Source organism: Plutella xylostella, chromosome 6 (assembly GCF_932276165.1).
Source record: "Plutella xylostella chromosome 6, ilPluXylo3.1, whole genome shotgun sequence".
Taxonomy (NCBI): Eukaryota; Metazoa; Arthropoda; class Insecta; order Lepidoptera; family Plutellidae; genus Plutella; species Plutella xylostella.
Window position 1 is genome coordinate 1231751 of NC_063986.1, and position 20962 is coordinate 1252712.

General features: G+C 36.3%; 2 protein-coding genes across 7 annotated transcripts in view; one reads left to right on the forward strand and one right to left on the reverse strand.

Moving 5' to 3' along the window:
- LOC105393978 (peripheral plasma membrane protein CASK) overlaps nucleotides 1–20962 on the reverse strand; it is a 215167-nt gene that overhangs the window by 70286 nt on the left and 123919 nt on the right. The window lies entirely within an intron of this gene.
- LOC119692867 lies at nucleotides 7279–12090 on the forward strand. Its single transcript, XM_048621586.1, has 4 exons — nucleotides 7279–7679; nucleotides 8161–8688; nucleotides 8780–9029; nucleotides 10731–12090. The coding sequence occupies exons 1-3, from the start codon at nucleotides 7502–7504 to the stop codon at nucleotides 9019–9021; spliced, it is 948 nt and encodes a 315-aa protein (XP_048477543.1). The 5' UTR covers nucleotides 7279–7501; the 3' UTR covers nucleotides 9022–9029; nucleotides 10731–12090.

Sequence of the window (20962 nt, forward strand, 5' to 3'; positions counted from 1 at the left end):
CTTTCAACCTACAAGGCAACTTTCGCACGTGTAAAGAGTACCTAAATCGATTCCAGAATCGATTGTGTGTACCCAGCCTAAATAAAAAAAAAAAGTTATCCTACACGTTCTTTTCTAGCCTATGCCTGTCCCTACAATTCTCTTCATTCTTTTTTCGTGCGAGGCAACGGTAACACGTTAACCTAAAATTTAATTTCTTTTATAAATTTTTCACGAATACTTTTATTAAAATGCCAAAGCGCAGTAGTGAAGCGAAGATTCAGTATTATGAAGCAAAATTACAGAAGTTACAAGAAAAACAAAAAGCCACACCGCCGGCTGTGCGCCGACGATGTATAGTTTATTCAGATTCATCAACGGATGACAACTCAGGTAAGTCTAGAAGTTTACTTATTACGAACAGTGTGTGTTAAAGTGATATGTTTCATCCTGGGTGTCGGCCGCGAGCCACGACAGGATTTGTTTTACCCTGGGCGTTGGCCGCGAGCCACGACAGGATTTGTTAACCGAGGTGGTGGCCGAGAGCCACCATGAGTCAAGAACCTTAAGCTTGGGTGTAGGCCGAGAGTCACAACGAGCTATAAAATAAAACTACCCACTTATATCAACAAATTTGATAATAAATTTACGTTGTTTCAGACAACGAGCCGCTGGCCGAAAACCTGTCACCACAACCGGAAGAGCAATCTCCCGTGGTAACGATTGATGCTCCGCCTGAGCCAACCAATACTGATACCTTGACGCAAGTGGACGAGTCGGAAGAAATTGATGTCGAGTTTCTTTCGGCTTTAGGCGATACAACTCCGGAAACGCCTATGTACGGCGAAAAAATTCACGAGACATTGGCGCAAAGATGGTTGCCTATTCTCCGCCGCGGCTTGCCTAAGGAGGCAGCTGAATCATTACTAAAGGAATATAGGATTCCCGAAAATTGTAAACTGTTGAGAGCGCCGACACTCAACCCAGAAATAATTTCGGCCATAAACGGTGCTGCCAGGGGCAGAGATAAGAAGATCGAGAATCTCCAGCAACAACTCGGCCTGGGCATAACTGCTATCAACCGAGCCATGAATACACTGGTTACTGGCAGCGGTGATGATAAGCAGGATAAAGTTCAAGCTGTTAAGGTTTTATCTGATGCATGCCGCATATTATCTGACCTTCAGTATAAAGAATCAGAATCCAGATCAAATTTAATTTTACCAGGACTGGACAAATCTTTCCTTTCTGTCATTCAAGATGTAGAAAGGGACGAGTCGCTATTTGGAAGTAAACTCGGTGACAAGATCAGAGCATCTCAGATGATCGAGAAACAAGGACTCCAAATTAAAAAAGTCACGATCCAGAAACTTCCTGCGCCGTCCACGTCCAAGTCGGCTAACGGATCCCGCTACCAGGGAAACTGGTCCACGCCTTCCCGCTTCCAGCCGTCGTCGTCGAACAGGGGGGGGAGGGGAGGCGCGCAGAAGACCCCAGCGACGCAGAGACCAACGTATCCGTCACGGGGAACGACACAAGCGAAGGGCAGCTACAACAAGCAGCGTGCTCCTCCACGCCACTAAACTTGGTACGTTATGCTGGCAGGTTACAATATTTTTTCGATTGCTGGCTATCAATCACGAATAATCCTGTCGTATTGAGCTGGATAAAAGATGGGTTTTCTATACCTTTTGAAACCAAAGTCTTCCAAAAAACTGTTCCTAAAAATGTTTTTACTCTATCGGAGAAAAAAGATATGGCAGTTTCTATAAGCAAGTTATTGGAGCTAGGAGCTATATCTGAATGTACGTCATGCGACGAACAGTTCATCTCCAAGATTTTTCTAGCCCCTAAGGCCAACGGTGAAAAGAGATTTATCCTAAATCTAAAGCCACTTAACAAGTTTATCCCTAAATTGCATTTTAAAATGGAGGATTACAGAACGGCCGCTAGATTAATACCTAAAGATGGCTTCATGGCCACCATTGATTTAAAAGAGGCCTATTTAATTTTACCTATATCGTCCTCTGATAGAAAGTACCTACGGTTTCAATTTCAAAACGACGATAATGGAAATGATTCCTTATTTGAGTTTTCGGCATTACCTTACGGCCTCTCAGTAGCCCCAAGAACTTTTACGAAACTCATGAGAGAAGTCACCACTTATCTTCGATCACGTGGCTTCACCTCGGTTATTTACTTAGATGATATATTATGCATCGGAGAAAATTGTGAAGAATGTTTATCGAACGTCAGAGAAACCATTTCTTTGTTACACTGCCTGGGATTCGTGATTAATTTCAGTAAAAGCTCATTGAAACCCGAACAAAGTTGCTGTTTCTTAGGCTTTGTCTACGATTCAAGATATATGACAATATCCCTCACTGATAAAAAAAAAAAGAGACAATATAGCCAAATTGGTTAAAAAATTCCAAACATTACGTTCGTGTTCAATCAGAGATTTCGCTCAATTAATAGGCACTTTGACCGCAGCTTGTCCAGCAGTGCGTTATGGATGGTTGTACACGAAATTACTGGAGAGACATAAATTTCTTGCGTTACAGAAATATCATTCTTTTCACGCGAAATTTAAACCATCTACAGATATTTTACCAGATTTAGAATGGTGGGCTCAGCACATCTATTCTTCTTGCAATACCATAGGCATCCAAATATATGATATAATATGGTGGCTGGACAGAGGGCGAACAGCAGTTCCATATTAATTATTTGGAGCTATTAGCAATATTCTTAAGCCTTAAAAGTTTGGCCCGAAATAGCTCAGACTGTGCAATATTGTTACGAGTTGACAATACGACTGCTATTAGTTACATCAATCGCATGGGGGGTATTCAGTACCCCCATCTTAACAATTTAGCTAAAAAGATCTGACAATGGTGCGAGGAGCGAAAAATCTGGCTGTTTGCTTCTTACATAAACACAAATGACAATAAGGATGCAGATGAGGAGTCTCGTAAAACAATAAATCCAGATATTGAAATGTCACTATCTGAAGAAGCTTTTACTAAAATAGTTCACAGATTAGGACAACCTGAGATCGATTTATTCGCTTCCCGCACCAACGCTAAGTGCGATACTTACGTCTCATGGAAACCAGACCCCGATGCAATTTCAGTCGATGCATTCACACAAAATTGGAATCGGTGGTTCTTTTATGCTTTTCCACCATACTCATTAATCCTTAAATGCCTTCAAAAAATTATGTTTGACAAGTCAAGTGGCATTTTAGTATTCCCTTACTGGCCTTCTCAGCCCTGGTTTCCTCTTCTAAAAAGCATGCTTAGTTCAGAGATTATTATATTAAATGACGAAGTTCAACACATTTTCAGCCAACGGTGTCCACCGGCCAGGGAGCATACCCTGGCTGCAGCGAGGCTCTGCGGCTCGCGCTCATTAGAAAAGGAACTCCGGAGGCTGCCTTAAATCTGACTATTGCATCACTGGCCAAGAACACGTTGAAACAATATAATGTTTCTTTCAAACTTTGGTGGACATTTTGTCGAGATAATAATCTTAACAGTTACGAACCTTCTATATCCGATGTAATTTTATTCTTAACGGAACAATTCGATAAGGGTTCCGCGTATGGAACTCTGAATAGTCATCGTTCGGCACTCTCCCTCCTATTAGGAGGCGAAGTAAGTGCAGACGTCAGAATCAAACGACTCCTGAAAGGAGCGTTTAAACTAAGACCTTCTGTTCCAAAATATACCTCAACGTGGGACCCACAAGTTGTGCTAAATAATATATCAAATTGGCCCTCAAATAAAGATCTTTCATTAGAACAGTTAACCAAGAAGTTGGATATTCTATTAGCATTATGTACAGCGCACAGAGTACAAACGCTGTCACTAATAAAATTAAATAACATTAAATCTGATGCCAATGGAATTAAGATTATTATCTCTGACCTTATAAAGACTTCAGCTCCTGGTCGTGACCAACCTGTACTAGTTTTACCATATTATAATGAGAATAAAAGTATTTGTCCAGCCACTGTCGTAGAACAATACTTAACATCTACCAAGGAATTAAGACCCACAGACGTAAATAACCTTATACTTACCTGGAAACGACCCCACAGGGCAGCCTCTGCTCAATCTATCAGTAGATGGATAAAGCAGGTGCTGGCCGACAGCGGGATGGACACGACGGTGTTCGGTGCGCACAGCACGAGGCACGCCTCCACGTCGGCCGCGAGCTCCGCGGGCATTTCCTTAGACGTTATTCGTAGGACAGCTAGCTGGACAAAGACTTCAGAAACATTTGCTCGCTTTTAAAAGCGCCCTATTTCTGATGAGAGTGATTTTGCTAAATCTATCCTAGGTAATAATTGAAATGACCAATAATTGTTGATTATTTTGATTGTTCATTATTTTGATTATGTATCATAAACCAAAAGTGCCTAATTACTTACCTAAGTTAACTTATGACAGTTGTACTTATTATAGTTATAAGAATAAACGTTAGTTTGATATAAATGTAATTTTTATTTTATTACAAGAAAACTTCCGTTCTAAGGACAAAACTTACAAAACTCTAAACATCTACATTGTTAATTTATATCTGAAGAATGAAGCTACGAAATATAATATTGTGATCAATTGAACTTCTTGAAGTTCGATCAATATTATATGAGTAAGCTTCATTCGAAGATATAAATACCCACCCACCCATGTAAGTTACCCATAAGTTTTGTCCGGCATCTCTAAAAATAATGAAGAGAATTGTAGGGACAGGCATAGGCTAGAAAAGAACGTGTAGGATAACTTTTTTTTTTTATTTAGGCTGGGTACACACAATCGATTCTGGAATCGATTTAGGTACTCTTTACACGTGCGAAAGTTGCCTTGTAGGTTGAAAGGACTACATTGTTAATTTATATCTTCGAATGAAGCTTACTCATATAATATTGATCGAACTTCAAGAAGTTCAATTGATCACAATATTTTCCCGTAATACTATGAAAACCATAAGTACAAATGAATCTTCATTTGTGACTATATGCCGTGTGTGACTAACACAGCAAATTCCACCAATGATATGCATATTAACTACATTGTACCATATTTCACCTATCATGTCACTCTAATCCGTTGTTTTAACAGATATTAACCGATAGTGAGGCAGATGTCCTCAAACTAGGCTAAAGAGTGATTTGCATATTCTATCTCTATTTCGTGCTTATTGACTGACAACACGTCCTGTGTGTGTCAATTTCGTATATGACAACGCGAATTCGGCGAAAATATGCCGGCCTGAGTTTTTTAGGCTTAAAATATTCGAGCGATGTTACAAAATGGTGAATGTTTTGACTGTTGCAGCATAACCAATAAAATTATAGCGAATTATAATTATGAATATCATAATAGTGAAAGTTTTCAATAATTGAACTGCGTAACACACTAGGTGTCATTAATATTGCCAATAATTGAAGACAAGTAGGAATAAAATGATATGAAAGTAACTTTTTTTTCTAGGAATAATAAAAAACAAAAACCAATTTTCGGCTACAGTTTACGACAAAATAATCGAGTCTTTTATGCCGTGCCCTACTGCTGAAAATATTCATACTTAAATATATACGACTGGCTGTAAATATAAAACTGTGGATTGAGATATTGAGTATTTTCATAAAAAGTCTATAGATACCTAAGTATTTTGTAAGTACTATGAGTGATGAAATTAATGCTCCAGAATTGGTATATTTGAGTTAGAATTGTCAAAACGTATTTAGTTTAGTCATTGCAGTGTCAGATGTCAGCGTATTCATGACAAAAGACACCCATCACCTGTTCCCTTAGTGAGATGTATTATATTAGAAATTAATACTTGTTTGGGTCTATTATAATAGCGCTACTATCAAAATATACACACAAGTCGAAAATTTATTGTTCATTTGTACACACACATAAAATAATTTTAACTACTTAACTTATACTAAACTATCTATATATTTTACGAATAAAAAAGATAATAATAAAGTAAAGTCAGTTTGAAAGGCAGTGAACAACTCATATCTGTAACTATTTGTGTCGATGCTAAATAAAGTGATTCACGAACAATGTTTTTTTCTTTCTCGATATTCACACGTGTCGATCTATCGACAGATAAAAATGGTTGCCGCGCGGCGAAGACTGAAGAAGAATTAATTTTTATATCATTCTTCCTACTAATAATATAAACATGAAAGTTTTTAGGTATGGATGGATAAATGGATGTTTGTTACTCTTTGACGGTAAAACACGTGGAAGTTCATAGGAAATGACAATGGGCGTTTTGGGACCTATGTCCAATAAAGATGAGACATACATCGTTGGATAGCTCTTTTCAAGTGAGCAAAAAAGTATTATGACGACAAATCCGTATAAGTTGTCCATTTTGAAATATATTCGTCGGAAGGAAGTATTTTTCTATGGCATTGCACTCTCTCTCCTGATGACAGTTAGGGCGTAATACACGTAAACACGTATTATTGAAATTGGAGAAATTACTTTCAACTGGTTTTATTTACTGAGATAATAAACAAATATAATATTATATGAAATATGATCATTTCGTTATAAAAATTAAAAATGAATGTAAAAAACTAACAAAAACATTAAAATTACAGAAATAAAATATAAAAACTTTCAAGCTACGATTATTCTAATTGGACAGTAAATCAAGACTAGCGCTTCCGTTATTCATATTCTGCAAAAAAATACCTTTTCAACGACGTATCACTCATTTCTATTGGTGCTGGTCCCAGCTTCCATATATTGGTGCCCATCATCATTTGGCAAGTAGAAAGCTGACATTCTGGATTCACACATAGGCTACTTTTATTCCAAACTTCCTAAGGAAAATAAACTTTTTTATTTTATTTTATTATTTATTGTAAAATGCTTATATTATACCTTAAGGATAGAAGTACTTCAAATCTCCGAGCGGTCTTTAGCTTTATTACTATGAAATTTTAATAGGTTAAAAATTATTAAGGTAAACAATATTAATCATGCTTATCAAACAACGAATTAAATCGCTTGCAAATACAACGAAATATTTAATTACAAAACTTATTGAATGGTAGCTAAAATATTATGTGATTATATTTTTTTTACTAGAGTTAACATTACATTACATTGAAGTAACGTTGTTTTTGAGCACTGAATTTAGAGTTTGCGATTTTGATATAAAAAAAACCCTTGACTTATCATTTATTTAAAAGCAAAATTTAATTAGTTTTTATTGTAACATTCACCAACTTTTCTAGATCAAAAACCAATTATGTTTCATGCATCGTCCTTCGAGATTACATAACATGTAGTAGTACGTCTAGTGCTTACCATTGCCACGATATTCATAGACAAAAAAGAAAAAAACTAAATCTTGTCTATGCCCTAGTCGACCGACACTAGCGCCCCCATCCGGAAATACTTCAATTTACGTTTTCGTGCGACGCCATTGCACACGCTCAATTTTCACTCCTGCAAAAAAATAATTATAGAGGTGATAAGCAATGCCGGGAAGAAGATCGGAGAGGCTGAAGAGGCGCAGACTACCCAGCTCTGATTCACCTTCAAGCGAGGAAGATCCCATTCCAAAAAATCGACGCCGGTTTTTTCCCGTCCTTGACTCGTCGTCGGAGGACGAAATAAATGATAAAGGACAAGAAAATGAAGACATCGTATCCCCAGGTACTATTTAAATATTGATATCAGTGATTGATTGCATAATCCCAAGCATGAAGGGGGAATATACATTCATTTTTCCTAAATGCTCGCACATGTGGCGCTCAGTTTGAGGTTATGAAAAAATATTAATTTACTCGCATAACATGCTATTATGTTATGAATTAATGATAGTTCAAGTGAGTCTGAAAGACTCGCCTACTAATCAGTTAAGGCGACAGTTCAAGTGCAGTCTTGAAGGCTCACCTACTGATAGAGCCTATTTGCGAGGATTCAGGTGTAAATGCTCTTTAAGACGCAATAACACTAAAAACATAGTTTTTTAAATACTGTCCTAATCAGTTAAGGCGACAGTTCAAGTGCAGTCTTGAAGGCTCACCTACTGATCAAGCCTATTTGCGAGGATTCAGGTGTAAATGCTCTTTCAGACGCAATAACACTAAAAACATATTATTTTTTTTTTTAAATACTGTCCTTTTTGTTACAGAGGACCATCCTCACAATGATTTCTGCAATCTGTTGGGGGAGGACCCCTCAAATATGAGGCGTGGGGAGGACCTACACCTCCAACTATGTAACCGGTGGAATGACACCCTCACGCATGGTTTAAAAACCCTAAAGAAAGAAATTAAAGAAAAATATTTGTTGCCGGACAATTGCAAGGCTCTTGCGGCACCCATCTTAAATGAAGAGGTCAAGATCGCCGTGAACGATCCAGCACTTAAGAGAGACAGAATTCTAGCTGCCAACCAGCAGCAGTTGGGTATTGCCCTAACTGCCGTGGGACAGGCCCTGGGCCTAGCCTTGAAGGACAAGAATCCAACAATGATAGAAAAACTGAGTGATGCGGGCAGACTACTCTGTGACCTCCATCATCAACAGACGGTATCAAGACAGAGGTTAATAACGAATGGGTTAAATAAAATCACAAAGGAGGGGTTGAAAGATGCCCCACGGGATGAATACCTTTTTGGTGAAAACCTTAGCGAGAGATGGAAAAATTATAGGAACTTAGGTAAAACTTGTCAACACTTCTATTATTTATACACATTGGGTACTACTGTTTATGTACAAGGTATTTATATATATTTTATTGTGTATTTTAGGCAAGTCAGCTTCCGAGATGAAGGCTTATCAGCAACGACCTGCTCCTGCACGGACCATTTCTTTACCTCAGCGGCCGGGAAACTTCAGAGGCCCACCTCAAGCTTCACCACGGCCACAAATGAAGCCGAGTGTGGGCAGGCAGAACCAGTTCAACCAGCAGTACAGGCCTCAGAGTTTCAACTTCAAGCAGGGACCACCGAGACGAGGCAATCAATTCAACCGGACACGACAGAGATACTAAACCCACAGGTAATTGGGGGCAGACTACGTTTCTTTTATAAAGATTGGTGCAACATTAAAAATGATCCTGTTATTCTATCTTGGATACAAGGTGTACATATACCTTTTACATGCTCGGTTCACCAGCAATCATGTTCTAAAGCCAACATTGTTTCCATATCAGATGAAGTTTACATGGACACTGAGATACAGTCTCTTATTGGAAAGGGTGCTGTGCAGATTTGTTCTCCTTCACCCAATCAATATGTATCCCCAACTTTTTTAGTTGATAAGTCCAACGGTGAAAAGAGGTTCATCTTAAACTTAAAGGGGCTTAACAAATTTATTGAAACCAAACATTTTAAATTAGAAGATTTGAGGACTGTTATCAAATTAGTAAATCCTAATTGTTTCATGTGTACATTAGACTTAAAGGACGCTTATTTTTTGCTGCCTATAGCCGCACAGGACCGCAAGTACTTAAGGTTTAATTGGAAATCTAATTTGTATGAGTTTTTAGTCTTGCCGTTTGGTCTTAATGTTGCTCCATACATCTTCACTAAACTTTTGAAACCAGTGATGAAATACCTGCGTTTGCTTGGTTTCATGTCTGTTATTTATATCGATGATTTGTGTCTTATAGGCAACACATATGAAGACTGCCTTACGAACCTTAACATAACTAAGTCTCTTTTACAGTCATTAGGGTTTATAATTAACTATCAGAAAAGTAACCTAACTCCAAGCACATACTGTAAATTTTTAGGATTTTGTATTGACTCTCAATCAATGAGGGTAGAGTTACCCTTAGAAAAGAGATTAAAGATAAAAGCAAAAATAATAAAAATGATTCATACTTCACATTGTACAATCCGAGAATTTGCACGGTTCCTTGGTCTTATTACTTCAGCTTGTCCTGCAGTTTCCTATGGTTGGGCCCACACAAAACACTTCGAAAGAATTAAATATTTAGCCTTACTGAAGAATGATAACTATAGCAGTAAGTTAAATATTCCTAGATCTATTCAGGGTGACCTTTACTGGTGGTTGCATAATATTGACACTGCAACTCATCCTATAAGAGGGAATAACTTCATATTAGAAATATTTAGTGATTCTTCTAGAACGGGTTGGGGCGCAGCCTGTGGTAACGATAGAGCTAGCGGAAGATGGACGGAACAGGAACTAGATAATCATATCAATTTCTTAGAGTTAAAAGCAGCTTACTTTGGGTTAAAGATATTTGCTAAGCACATACAAAATCTGGGCTTGGTGTGAAAAACGACGTATTTTTGTATTCGCATCATACATTGCTTCGCAAGAAAACTATATTGCTGATGCTGAATCTAGAAAAGTCTCTACCGATATTGAATGGGAGCTGGCAGATTATGCCTTCAGCAAAATAAAACGGAGATTTGGCACTCCAGTCATTGACCTTTTTGCAAATAGAATAAATTCAAAGTGCAGTAGGTATATTTCATGGCATAGCGACCCCTATGCTTTAGCTATAGATGCATTCACAATCAGTTGGGCAGATGAATATTTTTATGCCTTTCCTCCATTCTCTGTAATATTAAAAACATTAAGAAAAATCGTTAATGACCAGGCAGAGGGCATTGTGGTTGTACCTAACTGGCCTAATCAGCCTTGGTATCCCTTGTTTAAAGAACTGCTTGTATCTGATACAGTAACATTCAAACCAAATAACAAACTCCTATTGTCTCATTCCAGCCTTCAACATCAACTCCACAGGAGCCTGTCCCTGATTGCAGGTGTATTATCAGGGAGGCGTTTGTGAGGAGGGGATTTCCCTCTGATGCACTTGACATCCTATATTCTTCTCTTTCGCAGAACACACATAAACAGTATAGTCATTGTATAAGGGAATGGTTCATTTTTTTGTAAATCTTGCAATTTTGATTGTTATCAGCCATCTATAGCTAACGTTATTGCATTTCTTACTAAGCTATATCAACAAGGCTGTAATTATAGTTCGCTGAATACATACCGCTCAGCTATATCTTTTCTGGTGGGTTCTGACATTGGAAATAACTTAGATTTAAAACGTTTTTTCAAAGGAGTTTTCAGAAGCAGACCCCCTCTCCCTAAGTACGATCTAACTTGGGACCCAGACCCAGTATTAGACTATCTCAGTAGCTTATATCCAAATGATAAGTTAACTCTTGAGATACTTTCTAAGAAACTCATCACATTACTTGCTCTAGTAACGGCACACAGAGTACAGACGTTCAGTTTGATTAAATGTACAAATATTAAAATTTTAAGTGATAAAATATTAATAAAGGTTCCAGACTTAATTAAAACATCTAGACCAAATAGTCAGCAACCACTCTTAACTCTGCCTTTCTTTGTAGAAAAACCTGAGATATGTCCTGCAAAAACTTTAATATGTTATATGTCAAAAACTAAAAATTTAAGGTCAGAAGAAGAAAGGTTGTTTTTAAGTTTCAGGAAACCTCATTCTGTGGTAGGCACCCAGACGCTTAGTAGATGGATTAAGTTATCATTACAGAATGCTGGCATAGATGTTAGTATATTTACTTCACATAGTACCAGACATGCATCTACATCTAAGGCTAAGAGGTTAGGATTAAACATTGACCTGATCCGGAAGACTGCCGGATGGAGTCAATCTTCACAAGTGTTCGCTAGATTTTATAACAGAAATGTTGTAGACTTAAATAATGATAGTAATCTATTTGCTAGAACAGTGTGTTCATAAGTATGTTCCATAAAAGTATGTTTTTTTATGTTATAATTTATAAAAGTAGGTTTGTTAAAGATACAACATAAGTATTATATACCATGTTTTATTACTTGTATTTTTGAATAATTATAGTAATCTATTTGCTAGAACAGTGTGTTCATAAGTATGTTTTATATTATAATTTCTGAAAGTAGAAGAGATATAACATAAGTATTATACCAGGCTTTCTTACTTTTATGTTAAATCCGAAGAGGGTAAAAATATATGTAATGTTATAAGGGTATGTTTGTTAGAGATTTAACACAAGGATTATATTTGTATTTTTTAATAAGAGGTACAAATTAAAGATCTCATATATGATAATCTTATTGGTTTTATTTATTTCACGTAACTCTAAACATCCTACATGTTATGTAATCTCGAAGGACGATGCATGAAACATAATTAAAAATCAAACGAACTTACCTTACGTGAAGTTTGATGTTAATTATGTGAACTGCATCGTCCGAGAGATTACAACCCACCCTAGAAGCCCACGTATCCTAGGTATAGATAGGTAAACCAGGATACTCCCTAAATAGTGAAATAAATAAAGGACTCTAAACTTATTGAAGTATTTCCGGATGGGGGCGCTAGTGTCGGTCGACTAGGGCATAGACAAGATTTAGTTTTTTTCTTTTTTGTCTATGAATATCGTGGCAATGGTAAGCACTAGACGTACTACTACATGTTATGTAATCTCTCGGACGATGCAGTTCACATAATTAACATCAAACTTCACGTAAGGTAAGTTCGTTTGATTTTTAAATATAAATATCTCCCGTAACTTTTTGTACACAAACGAATTTCAAGACAGAATGATGAATGAGCGACCATCTTTCTATCAAGGACAGGTGTGTTGGATGCTTTGTAACAATCAAGAAGGATAAATTGCAAACCTGCGCCTTTGGACGGGTAGATGAATGTTAAAGGTTAATCAAATAAAACTGAGTGAACACTATCAGGATATTTTGTAAATAATCAAATAATCAAATGTATATCTAAGCCCGAAACTGAAATCAAAATTTGGAAATTCGCGAAAAAAAAAAATCCATAGTAAAAAGTCACGTGACCAACAAAGTTTCTATGGAAAATGATTTTTTTTTTCGCGAATTTTCAAATTCTGATTTCAGTTTCGGGCTTAGATATACCATGCTGCACATGTAGGTTTCGGCTTAGTATACCCTTTTTGCAACACCATGTAGAAGAATCATCACAACATTCACAACCTATCACTCCTCCAATGAAGGAAGGGTTTAGGCCACCACGTGGGCCCAGTGTGGGTTGGTGGACCAACACAAGCATATAGAAGAATAAATTACTACAATGAGGATAATGTTACAAACAAGAATTAAAGAGAGTTCAAGAAGCCGGTTTAAAAATGCAATAGGAATAGTGGGACACTCATAATTAAAAATTATCCTTTCCGCCTAGCTAAGCTACCATCAGAAACCTGATCCATCTTATGAATCACATGCAGTTTCTCATATAAAGGTAATGATTATTAGTAATAGGAATAATTTACTATCACTATCGCTCACTAGTCAACCGGCTAGATTCACAACGGAGTACGTCAAGTTAAGCACAAATTAAGTATGACAACAATCATGCTTTGGTAGATTCGGTTATATGAGAAACCGACAAGACATATCTTCTATACCAGCAGTATAATATGGTTTGCCACAAAGTACCTATATAATATTCCACCCTCTCCCACATCCCCACCAAAACTTCTCAATTACAACGCAACCCGAAACAAAAGGCGCCACCGAACAAACGAAAATAAAACATTAGTTACAGAAGCACAAATTGCTTGGCTCTTCATCCACCACAGAGTTAACCACCTCGGTAGAATACAAGTCGGGATAATAAATATCGATATAATTTGTACCAGGGGTCACTTTATATGACGAAAAACGAAGTTTCGGAATGCTGCTGCGCGAGCCACGACTCTATATCGTTGTATTAAACGTGCCGATTGCACGACAGCTCTCGTTCGTTCGTTTTTTGTCAGTTTAGAGTAACCCTCCAGTCGTGCCATGAAGGAAAGTACGAAATTGGGGCTTTTCCACTCCGAGCACTCGCTAAGCTCCGTGCCGCGGTAGTTTCCGTCGAGTAAAGAGCTTGTAAGCTCAAAATTAGGTTTGCTCTAAACATTTTCTTTAGTCTGTTGACCGAATAAAAAAGTCAGTATGTTACAAAGTATTTTATGAATTCATTTTCTTTTACACAATGCCAGCATGTACTTTTATTATAGCATGCGTTTTAATGAGTTGGTTTTACCTTTTCACCAAATAAAAATAAACATAACGTACGTGATGTGAAGTAGATGCCCTTATGGTAAGGCATTTTAAGTGTAGGTAGTTAATCTTTGTAATGGGATCATTTGGGAAAATCCTCACTGTCGAGACCAGTATCCCACAAATAATACAACTAAGCTGGCAATTCCACCTATTGATGGCAAGTAAGTATAAAGGAGAGATAATAAAAGTGAATTTATTAGTCTTTCGCATTACGCTAACAGACACAATACGTATTATGCCGTATAAGTACATATATGAGTACATAAGATACAAGTTTGTTATGTATGGTAAAAGCTCCGATTTTTCGAAATCTTTGTTCACATGTCCGTTTCAAAGATCATATAAATATTTTAGGTATTTCTAAAATGTATATAAGTACGCTGAAGTTTTCGTCACTCCTAAAAAAAAAATGAGAAAGTAATATTTTGTTGTAATACTATATTTTCAGAATGTGATAAAGTACCGAAGTTGAAAGCCATATGTTTCAGGCACCACACTTCTCATACTCACTGCGTTAATAAAATGACAAGCGTACTTTATGAATGTGTATATTTTTCAGAAAGTCACAACTTTGAGTAAAGAACTTAACTAACACTAAACATGGAGGAAGCTCCAAATACAAAAGTATAATTTGTAATTTTATAACAGCAACAAAAAACGGTTATTTATATCTTAATATTTTTACACTTTGCAAGGACTTCATTGAAATTATTCAGGTCACAAACTAAAATCAAACTACTGGAACATCATGTAAATAATATGAAAGATGACAACGCGTTATGGCAGACAGATTTATTTTTCTCCATCACTTTTTTATTACTTATTATATTATAGAATGACAAGAATGGATTTAATATCGATGTGAGGTCTGTGCAAGCCACCTTCATCATCGTAAATTCCCTTTAAAGCAGGTAAGGTCGCAGACAATAGTAGCGTTTCTGAAGCGCAATATATAAATTTAGCAATGTCATTCCGTAAAATTTATAGTTCGAAACTCAATTTATGATTAGCTCTATAAAAGCTAATTTTACATATTCCAGTTCTGATAAGGTAAACATAATAATATAACGGTAAAATATATTCAGAACTACTTCTTATTTACTTCTATTATAGTGAACTATATGTATATGTACCTACTTATATGAGTAGAAACGATGGCCATCGCATAGTAAATCATCATTATCAGATAACAAAATTTATCCGCTCAACAGATGGCCGTCCCGCGCTAACCAGATATTCCTTGTCATAAATCTTCCGCATCGCGTCATTAGTCAAGCCGCACTTCGATATTACACACCTCACCCTGTCTCCGACTTTTAGGTTCCGTTCACACAGACAATATAGGCATAAGTAAACCTTGAAGGTTGCAATGAAACAAGGTTTTATTTTCAACTAGCTGTTGGTCGCGAGCTCCGCTTCGCCTTAAAAAGTTCATGTGGGAAATCCAGCATAAAAAAACCTATGGGCTTCACCTGGTTCTTAGGTACCATCCTATTAAATTTAAGCCAAATCGGTTCAGCCGTTCTTGAGTTATAAATAGTATAAGTAGTTTCTTTTATGAATATAATATGTGTATAGATGTGAATAATATAAGATGTGATGAGAATCTGTTCTCGTCTCCAAGCCGGTCTGTGTAAAAAGACCTCATTCTGTCCTCAACGGTACCTGTTCATTGCTGACAAAAATTACAATCTGTGTGATGAAATAGGAGTTATGTTTCTCTGTACTTAATAAATAATATAACCCTCTTTTCGAGCTTGATGAAACAAGAACAGAAGGTCAACGTTATTGTACTCTATTAACCAATATTTTCAGCAAACACACGAAACAAAAGCAAATTCAGTACAAGGTTTATCCAAAATTACCCTGTCAAAGAACAATGATTAAAATTCCAAGAACAGAAACCCAGAAACGTATAATATTTGCAGTTTCCAATTTAAATAAAGCGGAGAAATTGCCTCTTTTTCTCAACAAACGCCAAACGGCAAAGGGTGGGACCCTCGGGCATTTAATTAAGTATTTTTATGTCCCCCGAGTTTGTGCGAACAACTTAAATTAGTGTTGAGGATAAAACAGAAAGTGTTAGTGACAACAGCAGTGACATCAGCACAATCGCCAGGTGTTCAACTTTATTTCACGTGATAAAATGTTAACTCGCTAAATTGCTTACCTATTTATTCTATTCAAATAAAGACCTAAAAATAATCAAATATAAATCAATCATGAACAACATTAACAAAAGCGAACACCGGACTCAATCGGCTGAAATCTAAAAGTGATTCAACGAATAAATAATATGATTATTTAACCGTCGTGTAGGCGGAGGGGTCCCCACGGGAGCGGCGACCAAACAATCGTAATGGAATGTCCTCCCACGTTGTCCCTTTACCGCTGTAATTTACTTTTACTTACTACAACGATAAAGAAAATTAAAAATAAAAACCTTTTTTATTATAACTAATTAGATAAAAATTCCTTTTTTTTATTTATTTATTTTATTTAATCATTTTTTGCACAAATATATAAATAAGTGTACAAAGGGTGGACTTAATGCTAAAAGCATTTTCTACCAGTCAACCCACAGGAAGTACAGGAGAAACTATGTTAAAGGTGTGCAAAAAATAATAATAATAAGAAATTGCAATGTCACTCAATAATTATTGTACCTAACAATAAATAGAATACTTTATAATTAAGAGTTAAGCGTTTAAACACGTTGCGAGATTATGTTTCTTTAACAAGTAAATATGACAGACATAAATACTGTCACTTTTCTGAGTTATGGCGACGTGGTGGTGTCTACAAGGAATAATCAGCCAGGCGTAAATTATATTTATGCACATTCTAAAAAGGAAAGAATACACAGCAATTACTAGCCGTGACAAGCGACTCAAAAACCAACCCAAAACCAGATCGAAAACAGTTTCTAAAACAGTTTATTTCACTATCGACGACAACGACAGTAGCTAGCGAATCCACATTTGGTATCACGCTGGTTTATAGCCCATTCCGGCCTTACTGCACCTGTGGCGGCGCTTTCGAAAACTATTTGAGAATCACTGGAACAGCACTGGAGTTTGTTTTACACACTCGTTCTATGTTCATGTTGAATACATTACCTTGATGCGCTAAGTTTTGCGCTTCAGTTTATGCTCGGGAATTCACCATCATATTTTAACAACTTATCCTCAACGTTGAAGCGAATTACGGCGTAATTACAGAAACATGGAGTGAGCAAACGTACCAACATTTTATCTAAAGAGCAAACAACATAATAAGCTATAATTTGCACTCTAAAATGAAGGAGTATGGTGGTTTTTTCTTGCCGTCTACTTTTTCTAAGCGTGTTTTGACTTAAATCCTTGTTTCTTAATAATTCATTGGTACACAGCTGGATTTGAACCTACAAATGAAAGTCGAAATCGAAATTTTATTAGAGTTTTATTAAATAAAACATCTTTATCGCAATAAGCATCACATCCAATTAAGAAAAATATACAATTGTACATAGAAATAAAATCCTACAAACTGCAAAGCACCAGCTTATATTTTAAACACTCGTCGAGGTAGCATCTCGTCCCACGGGAGATTTGCCACCGCAGCGACGACATATGAAATAGCTGCAACTTCTCAAGTCCCCATTGAGCAGTAAAACACTCCGGCACTCGATAAAACAGTTTGGAGCTACTGCAGCTGTCGACAAATTCTAAAAGATTGCACTCGTTTAAAATCTCCGCTCGGGCAATATTGTGGGCGGTGGTTAATGCGACCTTTCACTGCTGAAGCACGGAGCTTCTAGTTATTGAAGATTATCGACTCGGCAAACGTTTTCGGCGTGCCGTTATTATTTGAAGAGGTATTAGCTTCTGTAGACGCGAAATGTTATTTCTACCGAACGTTGTTCTTACTTCAAGTCATATTTATGGCAATGGAACTATCTGATACCAGATTATTTGTAAGTTAATGACGGTAAATGATTTACTCGAAGCGATCAATTATTAGTAGAGGCATATTATATTGATTAATAGACAGCTATTTATCTCTGTAGACTTCTCTACCCTTCATTTACTAAGATAAATGTAAAGATGAAAACTGACACCAATTTATTAAAATATACGGAACCATTGTAAAATATTAAGGATACAAAAACAAATTTACTGAAGATACTTACACTACATACACTTACAATACACTTTGGAAGACGTTTTTTAAAGTATCTTAATATCATATCCCTGGCTTACCCACGCATAACTATCAAATAGGAGATAAAATTACCTCATAAATTGAAGGGGCCTAAAATATGGCAGTGAAGGTTTTTGCCAGATTCCTTTATGAAAACTTATTACGGACACCTTGACAGATTTATAGTTACACATTATACATACATCAGCTAATTCATAGGAGCAGTACTATAACTCTAGTATTACTATAACTCTAGGTATTGTGCACATTTTGAAAGTCGATCATGGTAAATATTGAAAAAAATTATCCTACCTAATTCTTATCCTACATAAGAAGAATGTCTAAGAGTCTATGAATAATAATACTTATACCAAAAAACAAAAAAAATATAATAATGTTGAATTTCATACCTTAAGCCAACTGATGAATGTAAAAAACGTAAGAATGAAAGCCACGACACAACATGACCTTACACTGACATTTCCAGCTCTCGGGTCACCGGGTCGTTAGATAGAAATATTATTGTGAACTATGCAAGTATTCATATTATTAATAACAGAATGCGTGTTTAGAGTTGGTTATTCATAAATAACGTATATTATTTACAAATATGGGATACTCTTGATGTGCAAATTATCCGTAGCGTTCCATTATTTGCGTACCTTTAGAGCACGAAAATAATTCATGGTTTTATATTCTAGGATTCGAACACGCGATCTCTCGAATGAGGGGTGTAGTTTTTAAACTACTTTATGCCACCACAAGGGATATACTAGCTGTAGTATCTAATGAATGTGAAGATACGTTACTTTGGGATGAACTTTAAGGTCAGATGAAGTAATCAGATATTTGATGAGTTGCTTTCTTGAGTAGGGTTTGGCATAAGAAGTAAGTGATACAAATGATGTTGAAATATATGTTGAATTTCAAGTAGGTATATGTTTATTTTTTATTTATAAACATTGCAGTGATACATAGGGTACAGAAGAATTCCCACAAAACCAATATTTTTGGTTTGACTGTGGGTAAACGGTGACATTTTAATTAAGCTGTTATTTAAAAATTAACAAAATAAACAATATATTGACTGTGTCAAGTGAGCAGTGCAAGGAAGGCACCACTCTCAATCATAATAAGTTTTAAGTATCGTAATAAGTTTTAAGTAATATATGAACCAAAAAATTATGTACTAGCCTTGACATAATTTTCCAATCAAAAATAAAAAAGTAAAGCCCAAATTCATTATAAGTGAGTACAATAAGAACTTTTCGAAAACTTCCATGAAATGAAATTTGAGATCAAATCAACCAAGTTATATAGAATATCTTCGAAGGGAAAAAATACTGAACGAATTTAAATCAAATAAGTTTGGAGTTTGAGGGGAGCTATGGGTTCCGGTTATAACGGCAAAGTTTGACGTAAGAGCTTACTGGGGGTCACTCTACCTTACGAAAAACTAAGTTCCCTCAATGCATTAAACGTACCGATTGAACGACTTTGACGTTTGGTTTTTTGAAAAACTAGAGTAGACTTCTCGGGACTGGGACCATCAATAACTGGCAATGCCATCTAATATAACGTAAGATTAAGGGCTGATTTTTCAATAGCCAGATAATAGTTATCTAGGGAATAATTGTGACACTGTCGTGACTGAATGTTTGTATTAGACAGTGACAGCAACAATTTTATTCGTCAGATAACATTTATCTGAATATTGAAAAATCAGCCCTAAAAGAAATATTGAATAGCATTCAACGAATAATCTGCACCGTAGTGTAGTATTTGGCGGAAGTAGCGTGAATCGATCGACCACTCAACATTCCTGGTATAAAACCAATTTGCGACTGAAAATGCTCTATTTTAACTGTCAATAAACGATAAGTAATTGAGTTTTTCTCTCTATTATCGGATCCAAATTGTTTTATTAACAACGTACACTGTATATCGTTATTCAGTATTCGGGTTATCTGATGGTAATGCTACATGAAGGGAAAGTGTACCTTAAATACTTACTGAAAGTACTTTTCAAGTGGACACCCTGTTTTTAACCACAAAGGTCCACTTAATTGCACGCTATGTGCGTAACCTACGTGAAAATCTGACCCCTGAAGTTTCTCATTATAAAGTTTAAACAGTGAACTGAACCAACTGTAGTCTACAATAATACACCTACGCACTAATAGAGGTTGCTTCCAAATGGGATTCGGATGGTAGTTGTAAACTGTAAAAGTAACCTTAGTAATTATCATTTTGAGGTCCGCCAAAGGTCGAATCGGGGTAGGCACATTAAAACATACATGTGGTTTAAAGTTTACGTTTTTGGAATATCGGACTTGTTAATTTAATTTCTAATACAGATAGTTTTTTTAGGCATCACAGTCTTAGAAAAACTCTATTTTTATTTTCTAACGTTTCGTATTTATGAACGTCATATATATATATATATACCTGCCTAAAAGCTTATTAGTATTTTGATTCGACCAGCAATACGATACCGCGTCAAAATACACCTATTCCTCAAATCGGGAAAGAAAAAGGTCGGATTTCTGTAAAATAAGATACAACAAAAACCTTTTTGCTTGACGTTCGAGATACGCGAAACACGTCTCAAAGGGCAGGGGGGTTGCTCTATACTGACGAAAAAATAACAAACGAGAGCTGTCGTGTAATCGGCAGGTTTCATACAACGAGATCGACTCGTGGCTCACGAA